The following is a 19,779-nucleotide window of genomic DNA, read 5'->3' as shown; positions in this document are numbered from 1 at the left end:
GTGGGAGATGAGAGGCTGGTGTCTGGAGGCCTAGTGAGATCCAATTCCTGGGCAAGTTGGGGGTTTTGGAGGGCCAGGAAGTGTAGCAAGGATGAAGTTAGCACAGTGACAGTGTGCTTACAGTTGCATCTTCTGACTGCCGTGCAGTGTCAATAACCAGCGTTCCTTTACTGCTTGTCAGCCTTAACCTCCTGTTTCAGCTCAGCCCTGTCCACCTCTGTACAATGAGAGGGAGGCTAGAGGGTTGTGCTGGATGTGGATCTCCAAAGTGCTTTGCTCAGGCATCTAGAACTACCTGGGTTGCATTTTTAGCCTCAGACTCCTGGTCCTGGGCTGTTCTAGCCACAGGCACCTGGGAATTGACTGGTATCCTGTCTTCTGTGAGAATTCAAGGCATGACGTTAAAAGGAAAAATGATTTCATGATCCCACTTAAAGCACAGTAAGGCAGACTGTATTCAAAGACCATTGCGATAGGTACAGGGACCATGGCAATGGAATTTTGCAGTGGGAAAGAGATTAAGCTCAATTCTAAATATGGCATGGGCAAATGGGAATTTCTAGCTAAGGAGCAAGGTGGAGTCAGTGGATAGAATGTTACTTAAGGGGAAATCTCAGGGATAAGGGAAATGCTAGTTAAACTGACCTAATAGGATCTTTGCTGAAAACAGGCCAGGATGACCAGATATCACCTGGAGGATGGCGGAGGGTGATTAGCCTCATCAGGTACCCAAGGTGATAAGATATCAAGGGTAAGAGATTCTTGCCAAACTGACTTAGCAGGGTTCTTTGCTAAAATTGGATTTTACAAATACATGCAAACAGATGAGCCTAGGGGAAGCTTCAGGAGCCTGACTACTTCTTGGGGCTGGGATGTAGCTCAGTGATACAATGTGCACTTAGAATGCATAAGGCCCTGGGTTTGATTCCTAGCACTGCAAAAAAAGGAAAAAAAAAATGTTTCTGTATGTTTAACCGGAAGTACAGATCCTGATAGTAGTAAGTACCCTCTACACTCAAATGAACAGACTTATTACTTTGTTTAGCTTTTAGGGTTTTATATTCCCTCCTAGGAAAAAAAGGTTAGTACTTGGTGTATCCTTGTCAGAACTCAGATCCCACCTAGTTTTAGCCTCAGACTCCTGGCTAAACCCAGATTTGGGGATTTGGGATAAATTCCTCTTTTTCAGGTTGCATCCCCTCCTTATGAGGCAGGGACTTTAATTTTGGTCTGAAAAGTCACCCTCAGGGTCAAGTCAGACTTGAATATGCTGGAGCTGTCCCTGTGTGATATTGTAGCATAGCTGTGGCCTTTGACTCTATGTGGTAATTCTTTCCCTCTTCCTCATGTCTAGCACAGGGCTGGGCATGTGCAGAGACTTTTGTTAAGTTGTACTGAGCCAAATTATTCAGGTCAAGGATCCCCAGTGGAAAGAAGAAAGGAACTTCAGGGTAAATTAGACCAGGGCCATCAAGGTCAAGGCTGTGGACTGAGAGGGGCTGCAGCTGGGGGCCTGGAGGCTTTCTGGGTGAGGATGGGGTGATCTTGGGCATCCAGAGAGTTGCTACAAGGGCCAGTGTTGATTTACCCACCCAAGCCTTTCTCTGTTCCTCTCTCCCTTCTTAGTGTGACTGACAGTCACCTTGACTTTCCTTGACTTTGGAGAAGCCATTTCTATTGCTTTTAGCTCTTGGTATTGTATTTGAACTTGTAACAAAGCAGAAACCTTCTTTTCAAGGACTCAGTAATTGTTCAATGTTTGTTTTTGCTTTTCTTCTCATTTGAAAATTGTGTTTAGAATTAATGACCTTTCAAGAAATGCTCTGGAAAATGCCATGGCCACTATAGATCATCTGGATACTTTTCTTTTGATAATTTTTCCTCTTTTATCTGTCTCTGTTCTGAAACTCATCCTCATTTTTTCTCCCCTTTCCTTCTCGGTTCAGAAGTTGGATGGACTTGTCAAGCTCCGGACTGTGCGGGAGGCTCCATCTGAGTGCATCTGCCCCCCAGGTAAGTGGACATTCACTCCTCGCCAGTTCCCGGCTTCTGTAAGCCTGACCCTGATCTCATCTCCCTGGTCGTAACTGCTCAAGACATCCATGGCCAAGAGGGTCATCTGGGGTTTGGGGATGTTGTACCCTGTGGATGGTCCTGGGATCTTCCTGCCTATGACTTCTCTGTCAGGTTCATTGGTCAACGATTCCAGCAAGATGAGCTAACTTGGTTTGATTAGAGGCATTGGCAGAGAAACTAAGAAAGTGTTAGAGATAACTTAAAAATAAAGGCATAAATGGTCAAAAGTCCCATTTTAAAGATGGAGAAACAGAAACGAACCAATGGGAGACACCATCCTCTTGGTATTAACCCTGTTGCCAGAGCTCTGTTTCAGAAGTGAGGAGTAAATAATCTTGTGAAAACAGAGTTTTTTGTTTTTTTTTTCTTTTGGTGGAGGCAGAGGAGGGGAATAGGAAGCTTTGACTGGGTTATTCAAATTATCATGTCAGTCTTCGGTTTTGCTGTTGTAGATCAGGAGGGCCAGGAATAAAGCCAGATTTGCTGATTCCCAATCCACCTAGCTCAAATTCAGATTCCTACCATCAGGCCTTCTGGTGGTCTTCAGGGGAGCTTTGTACAGATCATGATGGAGAATTTTGGTGTGTAGTCTCTAACCCTGGTGTTTTCAGGGTTAGAATAATCCTTGCACAGGAGGATATATAATACCTGGGAAAGAGTGGAACCTTGTAATGTATCTCAGGGTTGTCCTCACTGTCACTGTCACTCCTACTAGCAAAGTTGTCCAGCATTTTCTACTCTACTTTAGCTGCTCCAGAAACTAAACTCAAACCAAACTGATAACTAATAACTCAAGGTTGGGAGGCCCCTCTGCAAAGATGAATCTCATGGTGGGAAAATTCAGTCTCTGAGGGCCCAGTGAGAGATTTTATGATTAAACCAAAGCTACCCTAGGACCTCTGAAAAACAAAAACAAAAACAAACAAAAACAAAACAAACAAACAAACAAACAAACAAACAAACAAAAAAAAATATATATATATATATATTTGGCTCTTTTCAACTTATTGTATGAAGGAGTTAACATTAGTCCAAGTGAAAAGCTGTGAGGCTTTTAAACTTGTGACAAGGGACAGAAGGGAAATTCTATTCACTGCAAGGAAATCCTCACTTAAGCTTCAGTGAGCCACAAGCACTTAAAACCCATGAATTTCCCACTAATTATCCTTAACCAGTCCAGTCTCCACCAGGAACTGGCATATGTTCTTGCTCTGGTCACCAGGCAGCTGAATTACTGTTCCATGTGGCAAATTTCTTCTTAAAAGGCTTCACTAGTGGGCTGTAGCTGTAGCTCAGTGGCACAGCACTTGCCTAGCATGTGCGAGGCACTGGGTTCGAACCTTAGCACCATATACCAAAAAAAAAAAAAAAAAATTCTGTCCATCTACAAATTTTTTTTTTAAAGGCTTCACTAGTTTTTTCTTTTTCTTTTTTTTTTTTTTATCATAATCATCAGGAATTCCTTGGGCAGTAGTAAGGGTCTTCCTGCCATTTCTCCATTGAATTCTTATATGGATGTAATCCTCAGAGCCAGCAGGAAGCCATTCATCACCCTTACATGCATCAGCAAAGGGGTCAAAGATTGGAGCTTCTAGAAGGGAGAGGCTACTGAGTCCCCCAGTGGCAGCTCAGTGACTGGGGAATCTGAGATTTTAATAGGAGGGGAAAAAAGACATCACAAAGACACATTAGAACATTAAGAAGTCACAAATCACAATTAAATGAGGAAACACATTCAAATCCACAAATGAAGTTTTGGGTAGTCTGCAAAATATATAAAATGGGAAGCTCATGGGGGTGAAGAACTAGTGAGATGTTTGAACAGTTTTGAAAGCACCATCCACTAGCCAAAGTGAAACATGCATTAATTCTTCTATGGATTCAGTGGTAAATAGGAGAATACTTTATGGATTTAGTGGTAAATAGGAGAAGACTTTCTTCTTTCTTTAAAAAAAATATTTTTATTAGTTATTGATGGACATTTATTTATTTATTTGCTTATATGTGGTGCTGAGAATCGAACCCAGTATCTCACAAATGCTAGGCAAGTGCTGAGCCACAACCACAGCCCCAAGACTTTCTTCTTGTATAGTCAGATTCCTAACCAAGAGGAGTTCACCATTTAATGTGTTTTCTAACACTAGAGAGACTATATCAGAAGGTGGCTGAGTTTGTCAAATTGTTTATATTCTCCCACAGAGGGCATACAGCATGGCACTGTATGTGAAGGGGCAGAAGTAAGACATGAATGAAAACTTTGGCCGCTAACCTGCCTACAACCCAAAACCACTAATTCTACTAAATTTGTCTTCTTACCCCTCATAGAGCCCCTACGCTCATCCCTGGGAATTGTGGTTTTCAGAATTGTGGCTTCTAGGATTTCAACATTTGGGATTTCAATCTTTTGGGATTATGATCTTCAGGTATTTTGAGCTTTAAGGATTTTTAGACTTTTAGGATTTTGTTCTTTGAGAATTTCAACATTTGGAATGAAGGCATTCCAGGGTTGTATCTTTGGGGATAATGATCAGCACTAGGGCAAAACCTCTAGGCCAGCGGAGAGTGGGGCACATGTTCTCCCTGCCTTCCAGGGAGGCCCTACCTGTGGTGAGCTTGTGCTGTCGTTGTCCCAGGGTATCCTGGCTGCAATTCAGCTGTCCTGGCCTGTGTGGTCAGGGTGGCCCTGGGGATGCAGCACAGTGATCTCAGCAGGGTCCTCATCTTCCCATGTACATTCTGTCTCTCCTGCCACCTCTGGCTTGGGGACCAGAGTTCTTCATCAACACAAACCCCAGGAGGCTGCCACAGGCTCCCCTGATCAGGAAAAGGACAGAGGCCTTTCTCTATAACACCAGAATTCTGAACTCTCTCCCTTTCTTTCTGGCTTTGATCAAAAAGCCCCATAGTCTTCAGAGTCTGGAGATGCAGACCACCCTCTGTAGTTCCGATCCCTGTCTGATCTGAGATACCCACAGATCCCCTGGCCCAGTTCCTTCCCACGGTCCAAGGAGACAGTGTAATCTTTTGTTAGATCCTAGCAGGCGGCAGGCAGATAAGGAGGCCAGAGAAGAGGCCAGTTCCTTTGTGTATGTCGCCCATTGTGAAGCCAGCTGTACAAGGCTGAAGGAGTGGCGGGCTTCAAGCAGGAAGATGTGCGTCCCTCTTGCCCAAGTCCATGATGGAAGGATTGGCAGGCCTCTGCCCTGAACCAGCTCTGTGACCTCAGTTCAGTGAAGGGCCCTTTGAGCCTTGCACCCTTTGTCTGTAAAATGGTGGGTTGAGTCATTTCCATCTAAATGATTTATCCAAGTCCTAGCCCCCAATACATGTGAATGTGACCTTATTTGGAAATAGGGTCTTTGCAGATGTACAGTAGTCCCACCTTATCCATAGAGGATCCACTTCAAGATTCCCAAGATGGGAATCAAGATGCCCAAAACCAGGGATAGTACTGAGCCCTCAATATACTATGTTTTTTCCTATACATATATAGCTATGATAAAGTTTAATTTATAAATTAGGCACAGTGAGAGATTAACAATAACTAATAATAAAATTCACAGTATAACAATATACTACAATAGAAGTTATGTGGATGTGTCTCTCAGAATATCTTATTTTCTTTTATCTTTTATTTAAAGGAAGCACTGTTTAGCTTTTTTTTTTTTTTTTTTTTGAGCAGATCTGAATTTCCAACATTTCTATTCTTGTGCTTTAGGGCCGTTATTAATAGAATAAGGGTTACTTGAACACAAGCACTTTAACTTCAAGTTCACGAAGTTGATATGATAACCTGGACAGCCACTTAGTGACCAAAGGGCAGGTAGCATATACAGCCTGGATATGCTGGGTAAGGGGTGATTCATATCCATTTGGGAAGGAGCAGGTGGCAGGAGACTTCATCATCCAACTCAGAGTGGTGTGCAATTTTAAACTTATGAATCGTTTACTTCTGTAGTTTTTTTTTTTTTTTTTTTTTCATTTAATGTCTTTGGGCCTTAGTTGATAGTAGGCAGCTGAAATCTAAAAGTGAAATTGTGGATAAGGGGGACAACTATAATTCAGGGCCCTATAATCTCAAGATCATTCAGGATTTAGGGTGGGCCTTGAATCCAATGACTGATGCCCTCAGGAGAGAAGAGAGGGGGAGATTTGAGACACAGCCACACAGTAGAAGCCATATAACTATGTCCTACAAGCCACGGGACATGGGATTGCCGGTAGCCACCAGTAATGAGACAGGTATGGAAGACAGAACCAATTCTGTCCACACCCTGAACTTCTGGCCTCCAGAATCATGAGACAAAAATTTCTGTATTTTTTTGGTATCTAATATGTGGTAATGTGTTGCTGCAGCAGCCCTAGGAAATGAAAACAAATGGGAACAATAATCACCCTGAGGGCCTCATAAGATTGTTGAGAGGATGGAAATGTGGGGGACAGAAGGAGCTTCCAGCACTGGGGAGTGTGAGTCACATGGTACCTGTGGGCTATCCTGTCACTGTTCTTTCCTATGCTCCTGCCCAGAAAGAGGGCCACACCCATCCTTCAGCAGGTGATCCCCAGGCTAGAAATACCTGGGATTCACCTGTGTCCCTTGGGTTTATCATTTATGTGTTTAAAACATGTTTAAAATTTAAATTTTTTTCTTTTTAAATATGAAGCAAAATATGTGACCAGAAAATTAAAGTACTACAAAATATTATACATAAAAAACACATTCTCCTCCCATGCTCCTCCCCAGCTTTCCTACTCCCCTTTCGGAGACCATTTATCAGTTACTCATATGTCCTCCCAGAGCAGCACTGCCCAGTAGAACAACCTGTGATGATGTTCTGCACCTGCATTGTGCAACACTGTAGCTGATAACAACTATTGAGCCCTTGAGATATGACGTGTGTGACCAAGAAAAATCTGGATTTTAAAATTTTATTTCTTTTTAACAGTTTAAATTGCTGTATATGGCTGGTAGCTATGATATTGGATAGCCCGGTCAGCAGTAGTTTATGTATAAAGATTTTCATTGACTTACATTGGGGTCACATCACAATAAACCAATATAAGTTAAAAATATAATGTTGGAAGTACATTTAATTTACTTTAACTTCTGAATATCATAAGTTGACCTTGCCTACTTTAAACATGCTCAGAATACATACATAAGCTTAGGGTTGGGCAAAATAATTGAACACAAAACCTATTTTATAATAAATTGAGGAATAATTCAAGTCATTTTTTAGATACTGTGCTGAAAGTGAAAAACAGAATGGTTCTGCATTATCATGCAGTTAAAAAAATTAAAAAAGAAAAAAAAGAAAAAGGTAAGTCAAGCCATCAGAAGTCAGGGACCATTTGTATATAGCAAGTCAGTCCTCACCTTTTTGTGCACAATTAGCTCATGAATTGTTAGCATGTTTCTTTCTTTCAGTTTGCAATTTCTCCTTGAGATGGTCTGTATGATAGACAGCAGGTGCTGTCTGATTTGGTTCATGGGATCCTGTCATGCTGTTGGGATATCCTGAGATGTAACTTGCCCAATTCCACCCCCCAAGGACAGTTGGGTTCTTTGCCATCCTGGGTTCTTTTTTTTTTTGCACTGTGGAATGAATTCAGGGGCACTTAACCACTGAGCCACATCCCCAGCCCTTTTTTGTATTTCATTTAGAGATAGAGTCTCACTGAGTTACTTAGGGCCTCAATAAGTTTCTGAGACTGCCTTTGAACTTGCAATCCTCCTACTTCAGCCTCCCGAGCTGCTAGAATGACAGAAATTACAGGCATGTGCTACTGAGCCTGGCCTATCTTGGGTTCTTATCCTGCATCCAACCTGCAATGGAGGGAAGGATGACCTGCCATGTCCTCTTGTTGTCTGACTTCATCCTGCTTTTCTCTGAAGCCTGTCATAAGCCAGGCTCTGCTGTGGGATCTGGGAGGAGGTCTGGACTAGAATAGTAGTCCTCAGTTTGAGGAGGAAGCCAACCAGGTTGATCCTGAAGTCCATACCATGGGAGCAGGCTGCACCATGCTGTGCATGGGAGCGTTCCTTCCAAGAGGCAGCTTAGGGTCAGCACCTTGGAGCCCAAGAGGCCTGGATTTGAATCCTGACTCTTCCACTTAAGCAGCCATTATGTGGTCCCATGTTGCATGTCCTGGAGATATAACCCACTTTGATATAAAATATCCTTGTATTCACTCACTCTTTAAACTATAAGCATCAGAATATTAATTAATGCTCTAACCGTCCTACATGAAGAAAGTAAAAAAGAAAATTTATCAGATCATACAATGGGAAATGGAAAGATCAGAGGTAGAACCAACTTCAGGTATGTCTGGGCTCAGGGCCTTTCTCCATCTCCCAATTCTTTGCATCACTTCCAGATCATCTTTCCTTGGGAAGGTGGCCACCAGTAGCTCCAGGTATGTCACACCTGCTCAGCATCCCCAGAAGATAAAGCACTCTTCTTTCTTACCAAAATTGGAGAGTTGGGGGTATTTTGGGTTGAGCTGTGTCCCCCCAAAATACATATTTTGAAGTCCTAAACCCCTGTACTTCAGAATGCATCTGTATTTGGAGACAGTAACTAAGGTAGAATGAGGCCAGTAGGGTATCTGCACAAGAAGAAGAGATTTGGACACAGAGAAATACACACACACACAGAGGGAGGGCCATGTGGAGATATAGAGAAGATGGCCATCTACAAGCCAAGGAGAAAGGCCTTCAAAGAAACCAACCTGGAAAACTTGACCTTCAATTTCAAGCCTCCAGAATTGAGAAAATACATTTCTGTTATTTAGCTCACCTAGTCATTTGTTATGGCATACAAGTGCTGGGACATATTTAAAGGTGAATGACTTTCTAGTAGGAAAGATGAAAAATTTCTAGAAATGGATCCGCTATGTTTTCATAGTAGAGTAAATATCCTAAATGCTATGGAATTGTGTTCAGATGCTCCTTGATGTACAACAGGGTCACATTGTAAGTGGAGGATATCGTAAGTCAGAAGTGCATTTAATAAACTGCATCTACAGAACACCCTCACTATCACACAGCACATGGAGACTCAGCCATTGCTGCTGATGGCTACCTGGCTGAGTGGGAGACATGCTTGCTGCTGCTGCCCAGGGTCATGGGAGAGGCTGTACCTCAGATCACTCTCCCAGGAGAAGATCCCAACTCAATATTCAAAGTAGGGATTCTTTGGATGTGTCATGCTTTCACATCCTTGTGACTTCGAAGAACAAATTGAACCATTATAAGTCATGAACTGTCTGTACTTTGAAATAGTTAAAAGTTTTGTGTTATATGTATTTTACCAGAATTTAAAAAAAAAAATCCCAGAATTGGCCCTGATGAGCCTGGCTTGGGGCAGGTGCCTACCTCTGAATAATCTCTATAGCCTGGAGGATGTGATGCATTGATTGGCAAGGTCTGGGTCATGTGACCATTCTTGGAGCTGGGAGAGGCAGCTATGGGAGATGGTTGGGACTACCAGAACCATGTGGTGTAGGAATGGTAGCAACCCCAAGGAAAATAGGGGTGCTATCCCCAAAAGAGTAGGAAACAGATTCAGCTAGGCAAATACAAATAGTAGATGATCACTTTAGTTCTGCTCCAGGGACAGCTGGCCATTATGTCCTTACTGGGCATGGTAGACAGATTCTGGTTTTGACCAGAGATTTTCCTCTAAGCATACTAAAGCTGTCTTAGCCCTCTGTCAAATTGTCCCTAAGGCAGTTGTGTCAAGGACACGGAAGCTAGATTCAGCCTGCCTGGCTTAAGTTCTGCCACTTACCAACTCCAGGCCTCAGTTTTTCATCTGTAAAATGGGCTTCCTAATAGTACCTACCTCATAGGACTTTTGCATGGATGGAATGAGTTAAGCCATGTAGGAAGCTTAGGCCAGCTCTGCACTGCCTCCTGAAAACCAGTGTGTTGTGGTTCCCATTAACTCAGCTCCATTATCATCTGCCAGGGGCTGCCAGAGAGGAAGGAGAGGAGGAGGTACAGAGTTAGAGGTTGGCTGGGAATAGTCTATTGGGAAAGAACAAAGGCTTGGCCGACTTTATTGGCATGTTCTGCTGGGAGATGGGTGAGAAAATGCGGTGACACCAGAGTAAGAGAAACTGAAGAAAAGAAATTGTGTAGCTCATAGACTCTTGTCAGACCACAACAGCAGCACAGCCCCCAGGCCTCTGCCCCTTCATTCTTGTTTCTAATCTGGTCAATCTTCCCTGGAAATTATTGGGAACTTTCCAGAAAAGTGGTAGTACTCATTTCCTTTTTGTATCCTTGCATAATATTCCAGAGACATGTGAAGCTTCCAAGTGATGTGCACTATGCTTGCAGGACAGGGTGATTTTGCAGAAACGAATAAACAGATTCATCAGAGTTAGAAATTCCATGCTCTGTGAAAACATTTGGTCGTTTGAGCGGCTGAGTAGACTCGACTTCACAGAACATACAGCTCGATGTGGAAATGATATACAACCTGATAAGTTTCGTTGATAGTTTATGGAAAATGTTACAGAGTGGAACAGAAGTAGCACAGATTACTGGTATTCAGCCTCTTTACTGTATTTGTTATTGTTAAGAATGAGCTTGGGGAAGGGGACGGCTCTCTTAGTATTTTGAAGCAATAAACTATCCTTTTTTGAATTGTTTACATGGAGAATTTTTTTAAATGATACTTTTCAAAAACAAGGGTTAAAAATCCCACTTGACTTGAGCTTAGGGCAAATCAATGGTCTACAAGGCAGGTATTTAATTATGGACCAAGTTGAAGGAGATAATTTATATCTGATTATTTTGTTTGCTTGCTTCTCCAGAATCTTCTGGAGGATGATCTCAGTTTCCCCACTCCACTATACATAGATATTTGTTCATTTGCTCATTCATTCATCTCAATATACCTTATTTTGTGATAGTCTTTCTATGGGAGACATTCCATGTGACCTAGGGACTACAACCCCCATCCCTCCAAGCCCTGCCCTCACCTTCACCTCCCCTGCCATCCTCTAGCCACACAGCCTGGACCTTCCTTTAGTGCCCCTCTTTGTTCAGGATGTCAACTCACATGTCCCTAATGAAGGTTGTTAGAGACAATTCCAAATTCACTGGTACAGATATGAAAATCACGATAGCTAAGAATGGGACAAGTCCTAAGATCAAATGTCCGATAAAATTAAAAGGAGGGGGAATTGCTCCAGGTCAGAAGGATCTGGAAGAGGGGAGAGGAGGGTCCTTCTCTGAAAGGGTGATAGTTGACAAGGTTTTCAAGACTGGTTGACATGTTAGCCAGCCGCGATAGGGATACCTCTCCATAAGGCCTGCCATCCTGAGCAGGGGCAAAGGGGAGCTCCAAGGAGCAGCCAGGCCTCTGTGTGGCTGGAAGATGGCAGCAGTGTGAAGGTGAGGGCAGGACTCAGAGGCATTGGGGCTGTATGCACAGGACACAGTTGCAGGTGGCTGAGTAGAGTTCAGCTTTAGAGGAGGACTCTAGAATTAGTAGGGAGGATGGAGACTGACTGGATTACAGCTATGGCTCCAAAAGGCTCACAGAGGGGTGTGCTCACTGCATACGGGGTCTTGACTTGTTCACCGTTGCATCCCCTGAGCCTAGAATGGTGCCAGGCACATGGAATGAGGGTTGTTAAATATCTGCTCAATGGCCAGCCTGGAGAAGAGGTCATGAGAACCTGAATGACGGCCCCGAGAACTGATAGCAGGGAACAGCTGTGACAGGCCCAGGCCATGTGGTAGACAAAACTCACAAACAGGATGAATAGGCATGGGAGGGGACAGAGATGACTGAAGTTGCAAGCCTGGGGGAAGAGTGATACTTTGGCCAGAAACAGGAAATCCCCTAAAAGGAAGTGTTTTGGAAGGGAACAGGGTAGGCAGGGTTTTGGTCAGTGGCCTTACAAACCAACTTGTAGAACCACTGATGAATGGAAAAAAATAATTAGAAGTCTTCTCTTCAAGCATAGTCTAGCCACTCTGAATCTATTAATTATCAAACGTCTCGTGTCCCATAAATAAAGATTTTCAAATTTAGCTGTGTTCTCACCATTGGGAATTAGAGATTTACTTTTGACCACCAGAGGGAGCCCAATATGTTTATTAAATTCTATAGAAATATAACAGGAATTTAAAAGGATAATTAATATTTATATTTAAAAATTATTAGAAAGCACACAAAAGTTCAAGTCAAAGGCATTTATTCACAAAGTCAACCACTCAGTCTGGTAATTTTTTTCCCCTAGGCTAAAATGAAAGACCACTTAGAAATTTCCAGATGATTCCAGAATCTTGTGGTTTGCTGACAGTTTCTGGATGATGATGATTATGTGATGGGTAAAATATCCCTTAGAAAACACATTCCTAGGAATACATTGCCTCACTTGTCCAGCATTTATTGAGTACCATCTGCTTTACTTGTAGCAGAGAATTCCTTTAACTGTGAGAAAATAAGGCCAGAAACATCTTGACGTCTGCTTGGTGAACTCTGTGCCAACTATTTGGAGACAGGTGCAACTTTCCTCTCTGTGAGGTGTCGTATAACTTTGTACAATGGGATTATGATGTGTTGCACATATCAGGAGCTTACTGGGAGCGGAATTGCCTTTTCCAGGGGCTAAGTTTGGTATCATCATGATATCTGGTTTTTAACTTGACTTCTTCTGCCAAAGTATATTCCATGTGGATTGAAGATTTCAGTGTGTAAAACTAAAAACATGGACACAAATCCAGTAGGGTCACTTTCTAGAATTCTGAGTTAGAATTGGACTTTGTAAGCAGAAGTTCTCCTCAACCAGGGAAGATTTTTTCCTAGGGCACCATTGGGCAATGTCCAGGGACATTTTGGGGTGATAGTTTGGGGAAGGCTACTGGTATCTTGTAAGCTAAGGCAAAGGAGCCCCCACCACAGAGAATTATCCAGCCCAAATTTCTAGTAGTGCTGAGGTAGTGACCATGTCACAGAGAGAAACGTTTTCTTGAGCTGGAGGTATAACTCAGTAACAGAGCACTCATTTAGCATAGATGAGGCCCTGGGTTCAATTCCTGGTGCCACAAAAACAAATAAACATTTTTTTTAAACATTTGAAGTTTCAAAGATTAAATTTCTGTAGAGAAAGAAAAATGTCACCTTAACAAATGTTTAGTGATTGCCTAGCAGGCTTAAGTCCCCAGGTTTGATTCCCAAAACAACAACAAAAAAAGACAAATAACAAACATATAAGAAGCATATGATTAATATTCATGAAATGTAAAATGCTCTTACAGAAGAATAAGAAATAGTCTAGAAAAGGGATGAGTAAAGGGTTTGGGGAGCCCCCATAGGAAAAATAGGAATGATGTACTTTCCTTCAATGAACATATTTACAAAGCATTCATTCTGTGCTAGCCACTGGTCTGGGCACTTGAAAACTGGCCCACTTTGCAAATAATAGAGAAAATACATCATAAAATGAGGTCAGTTATTAACTCTCATATTGATAAAATATCATTACTTCAATCTTTCTGAAGGGCAGTGTGGCCCATAAATAAAATTTTAAAAGTATGAATTTTTATCTCCTTAGCATTTCCACCCGTAGGTTCAGAATATAATTTGACACTGTGCAAAGGTGACCCCACCAGGATATTTATCAGAGCATCATTTTAGTAGCGTAAACACTGGAAATAATACCCATAGTTATTTACAGTGGAAAAATATCACACTATTTCAAAAGTAGGTAGAAAACTGACTATAAGACAAAATAATATCACACTGTGAACAGTGATTATCTTTGGGTGATTAGATTATTAGTACATGCTATAATTTGAATCTGAAATGTTCCCTAGAGATCTAAGTGTTAAGAGATTTGGTCCTTAGCTTGGCATGATTGGGAGGGGATAGAACCTTTAAGAGGTGGGGCCTAGTGGGAAGAAGTTCATCATGGGGGTGTGTTCTTAAAGTGGTGCCAGTCTTTTTCCTCTCCCTTTTCCATACCCAGCTATGAGTTAATCAGGACTCCTCCACCCACTCACTCCTGTGTGATGTGCGTGCTGCCACTGGTACAAATACAGTGGGGCCAAGTGACCATGCACTGAAACCCCTGCAGCCTCGAGCCAGAATAAACCTTTCCCCTTTATACGTTGATTATCTCAGGAAGTTCTTACAGTGATATGATGCTGACTGACACAGTCCTCCCGCCTTTTGCATTTTTTTTTGTTTGTTTATATTGAGCATTTATTAACAGTAAAATCAGGAATGGAAAGCAGAACAGCTAAAAAATATCCAACCAAAGAAATAAAATGTAGGGCTCTGAGTGTGTTTCCAGATAGCTTGCCTGTTTTTTTGACCTCACAGGGCTATTGTGCTGATCTCCTAGGAAGACAGCCCCTGACTGACTTAAGGACCACTCTTCACAAAGCATGATATCTGACACATCAAAGGTGCTCCAAATATATTTGCATTTAATTTAAAAATGTGTTTCTTAAAGATCTTTTAAGCCGAAAATGCACTGTAGATATTTGTTAATATGTAGTCTGTAGACAGCTTGTGGGGAGTGATGGGAAGCACATTTTTCTGGCCTTAAGACAGACCTACATTTGCATCCCACATCTGCCAGTTAGAGCTGAGCAACTCTGGACATGTTATTTAACTTTTCTGAGTGTTAGTTAATGAATACCAATTTAATAATGGCATGATAATTTCAAGTTTAGAAGACAGCTATTTGTTATTTATTTTTTATTCAATGCTATTCATGATGTTAGATTTTGGAGGACAAAGGGGTGAACCAGACAGTTTGTGCTTTCATAGAATTGACATTCCAGGTTGTCAGGGGTAGAACAGAGGAGTCAAAGTGAAATAGGTAAGCCAGCAAACAAATGAGATAATTATAAATTATGCTGAGCACCATGAGGACACAAATAGGGTGGTTTGGTAGAGGGCAAATGCAGGTGCTGGGGTTGGAATCTGCTTTGGAAAGGGAAGGCAAGGATGGCCTTTGAGATCAAGATCTGCATCATGAGAAGCCAGCCATCCAAGAAGTTCCAAGACCCCAAGAACAATAGGTTCTTAGGCAGCCAGGAGGCCAGGCTGTCCTCTAAGGGAACTGAAGCAAGCAGGGAGGACATGGGAAAAGCTGGATGATGAAGGAGAGGTGGGCCATGGCCCTCACGGACACAGAGAAGTGTGTGTCTTATATAAGGAACAGTGGAAATATTTCTGGGTTGCAAACAGAGAAACATCATTGCCCAGTTTATGTGTGAAAAAGCTCAGATGGATGCAGGATGGAAAATGGCCTTGGAGGAATGCCTGAGAGCAGAGTCGGGCAGAAGAGTAAGTAGGAAACTGGTTGGGGTGGGAGGTGATTGCAGTTGCTCAGGTTGGTGTAATGGGGGCTTGGACTGAGGGCCTGATGCTGGAGGAATAGGGAGGCACAGATGGATTCAACATGTGTTTTAGAGACCACATTAGCATGACCACAGAGGTAAACTGAGTAAGGAGGGATGAGGGACAGAGAAGACAGGGTGATTTAGAGTTTTTGGCACCAATGAGAATTTTGACTTGGTAACTGGATGGCACCGTTTGCTATCATGGGGGAAGGATGGGAGAGGGAGGCTTGAGTTTGCTCATTTTGAGATGATATGGAATATCCAAGAGGAGATATGCAGTCAGCCCTTGGATTAAATGGCACACAAAAGTGGAGACGATGGCTCAGGGCTGGCCCACAGTTCTTCACCTCGTGCTGATTCCACATGCATAAGGTGGCAGGGGTCATGGAGATGGCAAAAGCTGGGGTTTGCTTCCTTCCTTAGCCTGGAGCCTGGTGGGCCTCTTTGTTCCTTACAAAAGAACAGGGCTCTTTAGAGAAACAAACCAATAGGAAGTGTAGCAAGGTTGATGAGTGGTCAGGTGGGTGGGTGGATAGATAGGCAGACAGACAGACAGATAGATAATCCTCAACTTACAATGGTTTACATCCCTATGAACACATCATAAACTGAAAATATTGTGAGCTGAAAATGTGTTAGATGCCCCTAACCTACAGAGCATCGTAGCTAAGCAACACAGTGTACTGCAAAGTGTTGGTTGTTTTCCCTTGCAGTCACCGGACTCACTGGGAACTGAGGCTCCCTGCCACTGCCCAGCACCAAGGGCAGATTGGACTTTCCATATCACTAGGGCAGGAAAAGAAATTCAAAACTCGATATATGGTTTCTGCTGAATAATATTCAATGGTACCATCATTGAGTTGAAAAAACATCAAACCATCATAAGTTGGAGACCGTCCTAGGCTGGTGGCTACTTGGGAGACTGAGGCAAGAGCATCACTTGAGCCCAGGAGTTGCAGGCTAGCAAGACCCCCTCACCTCACAAAAAAATAAAAAAATAAAAAACGGGCCAGCTTAATTCTTGCCTCTTCAAGAAATCTTCCCCATTTATCAGGCAGACTTAATTGTCCCGTCCTCTGCAATCCCTCACACTTTGGGGTCCCCTCAACTCTAGCCCCTGTGACTCTGTTTTATAGGTGGTTTGTCATCACTTGCCTATCACCACCTCCAGTGATCCACACTCTTGAAGGCGGGAAGTTGGAAACAGGGTGTTCCACCATTAAAAAGGAGCACATGGACTTCAGCTCATTTTATAACTGTGTTTGCGTGATTTGTGAAGTGACAGTGACAAGTCTGATAGAGGACTGTTGCAAGGAAGGAGTAATAAAATCTATAAATAAATCTGTGGTGGCCAACATTGTCCATCTTGAGCTCCTTTGCTCTCAAGAAACCCAGCTCGCTTGCATCCAGTAGCTTCTCAACTCCTGCAGGGAATCCTGTCACGCTGCCGACCCCCTCTCTGTGTTCAGATGTCATCCTGCCTCTCTCAGTTCCTTCTCATGATTTCACCATATGACCTTTTATATTTTCTCCTTGCTGGTCTTCGATGTCACCCAGGCCACAGCACAGCTCTGCCGAGTTCTGAGTTTGCCCAAGAGGCTGATGATTGAAAGTCACTTGCATTTGCTGTGTTAGGTCCCTTGCCTGTGAATCAGATCCAGTAGGGTCTGGTAGGGACACTTGTCACTCTTTGTCATGGACATGTGTTCCCTGCAGGGAATAGTTCAGCAACATCTTTTCTGAAGTGCTTTCTCTACCCTTTGCAACTCATATTGTCTGTGCATTCTGTTCCAGTCCCCAAATGGCCTAAATTGAACAGAATTTGGGAGTTGTTTAAACCTGAGTGCTCCCAGATAGATGCCTTACCAAAGTGGGAGGCCACCTCTGCACATGAGCATTTTCCTTTGTGTCTTCTCTGTCCCCCAAGCCCTGAGCCTCTCCTCTTTTCCTCCAGGGTCCTTGCCAGGTTCCACGTGTCCCCCAGGTCTTACAGAGGGGGTGCCAGCGTGCCCACCATGGGTGAGCAGTGCCCTCATCCTTGGCCAGGGATTGCCTTAGCCTGCCTTCTGTCCTTGGGCTGATTGCAGCAGGCATCACGGACAGACATAGTGGCCCTTGCTAAGTTGTTCAAACAGCATGAGTTGTGGCAGAAACATATAGAACTTTCCAATTTTTCCTTTATCTCTTAATTTTAATTGGGCTCTCTCTGTCCCAACCTCTTCTGCCCTCATGAACCCTCAATACTTTTTTAAAAATTTGTTTTTTTTATACATGACAGTAGACCATATTTTGACATATTTATACAAACATAGTATGTCTTATTCTAATTAGGATCCCAGTCTTGTGGATGTATATGCTGTAGAGATTCACTGTGGTGTATTCCTATATGTATATAGAAAAGTTGTGTTAGATTCATTCTACTTTATTCCTGTCCCCATCTCTTTCCTTCATTCCCCTTTGTCTAATCCACTGAACTTCTGACCCCAGCCCTTCAGCCCTTGTTGTGGGAGAGCACATTCGGCCTTTGGATTCTTGGGATTAGCTTATTTCACTTAGCATGATAGTCTCCAGATCCATCCATTTACTGACAAGTGTCATAAAGTCATTCTTCTTGGTCTCAAACTCTTCAGCTCAAGCTATCCTCTTGTCCCAGCTTCTTGAGTATCCAAGACCACAGGCATGTGCCACTGTGCCTAGTCTGCCTTATTAGTTTTTAAAGCTTTTTACCAAAATGTAACTTACTTCAGACAAGAACACTTATCATGTGGTGGCGCAGGCCTGTAATCCCAGTGGCTTGGGAGGTGGAGGCAGGAGGATAGTAAATTCAAAACCAGCCTGGGCAATTTAGCAAGGTGCTAAGCCACTCAGTGAGACCCTGTCTCTAAATAAAATACAAAATAGAGCTGGGGATGTGGCTCAGTGGTTGAGAATACCTGAATTCAATCCTTGGTACCTCTCTCCCCCCAAAAGAACACTTGCATCTTGATGAATCTCCACCAACAGGACACACTTGTGTCCAGGTCAAGAAACAGCACAGGACCAGCCCCCCAGAGTACCAAGTACCAAGTACCCCCATGGGTAACCACCGTTCTGATATCTCACATAGTAAACTGGTTTTGCCTGTTCTAGACTTCATGTGGAATGGATTGTTGTATGTCTTGAGTTAAACATTCTGTTTGGGAGATCTATCCATGTTGCCATGACAGTTATGATGGTTTATTTGTTTTTTGTGCTGTTGTTGGACATTTGGGTTTTATCCAGTTTGGGGTTATTATGGATAGTGCAGCTAAGAACAGTCTTGTGTAAGTCTTTTAGGGAACACATATATGCATTCCTGTTGGGTTTATACCTTGCAGTGGAAATTGCTGGGCATAAGGCATGCATATGTTGAACTTTAGTAAATAGCATCAAATTGTTTTCCAAGGAGGGTTATGGTCTCATCAAGCATGCACAAGAATCCTAGTGCTCTGCATCCTCACTGACACTTGGCATTTTCTGTCTTTTTTTTTTTTTTCTTTTAGTCAGTTTTGTGACTTTGCAGGTCTTTTTCTGGACTCTTTTCTATCCATGGACCAATACCACATTATTTTAATTTAAAAAGTTATAGACTAAATGTTGATATCAAATAGTATTTTGTTCTGCAGGATTGCCTTGAATTTTCTTGGGCATTTGTGATAAGTTTTATAATCAACAACAAAACAAATGACAAGAACAACTACAACAACAAAAAGTCCTGATGACATTTAAGATCAATTTCATTGAATATAGATTCATTTAGAGAGAAGTGACATCATTTCTTTTTTATTTGTTCTTTTTAGTGATATATAACAGTAAAGGAGAAGTAACATCTTTACAATATTAAAACCTCCAATTCATAAATGTGATATGTTACTATGTATATGAGTCTTCTTTACTTGATGATGTTTTATAGTCTTGAGTATAGAGGTTTTGCTTACATTCTATTGGCTTTATTCATAGGAATTAATTTTTTAGTGTGTTTTAAACAATTATATTTTTAGATTTTGCATTCTGTGTGTTGCCGATGATTTATATATTGCCTTGTATCAAATGACCTGGCCAAGTTCACTTGTTAATTCTAATAGTCTAATAGTCATTTAGATTTTCCATGTATTTTCTCTCATACAATCTATAAATAGAATTTTATTTGTCCTTTCCAATCCATATAAGCCTTTTGTTTCTTTCACTTGGCTCATTGTGTTGGCAGAAAACTCCCATCGTGCTGAATGGAATTGGCAATAGCAGGCATCCTGGTTTCATAACTGAACTCCAAGGAAACATTAAAAAGTTTTTTTTTAAGTTTT

At 42.3% G+C, this 19,779-nt stretch overlaps 1 protein-coding gene across 1 annotated transcript in view; it reads left to right on the top strand.

Moving 5' to 3' along the window:
• Nucleotides 1-19,779, top strand: part of Col23a1 (collagen type XXIII alpha 1 chain) — a 359,610-nt gene that overhangs the window by 29,009 nt on the left and 310,822 nt on the right. The window contains exon 2 of the mRNA XM_058586543.1: nt 1,947-2,013. Coding sequence (XP_058442526.1) covers nt 1,947-2,013 — 67 coding nt within the window. The remainder of the gene's footprint in view (nt 1-1,946; nt 2,014-19,779) is intronic.

The sequence above is a fragment of the Marmota monax genome, unplaced genomic scaffold, assembly GCF_021218885.2.
Source record: "Marmota monax isolate L192 unplaced genomic scaffold, Marmota_monax_Labrador192_F-V1.1 WCK01_AAM20220418_F8-fsc00199, whole genome shotgun sequence".
In the NCBI taxonomy this organism is placed as follows: Eukaryota; Metazoa; Chordata; class Mammalia; order Rodentia; family Sciuridae; genus Marmota; species Marmota monax.
This window is presented reverse-complemented; position numbering and strand designations above follow the sequence as displayed.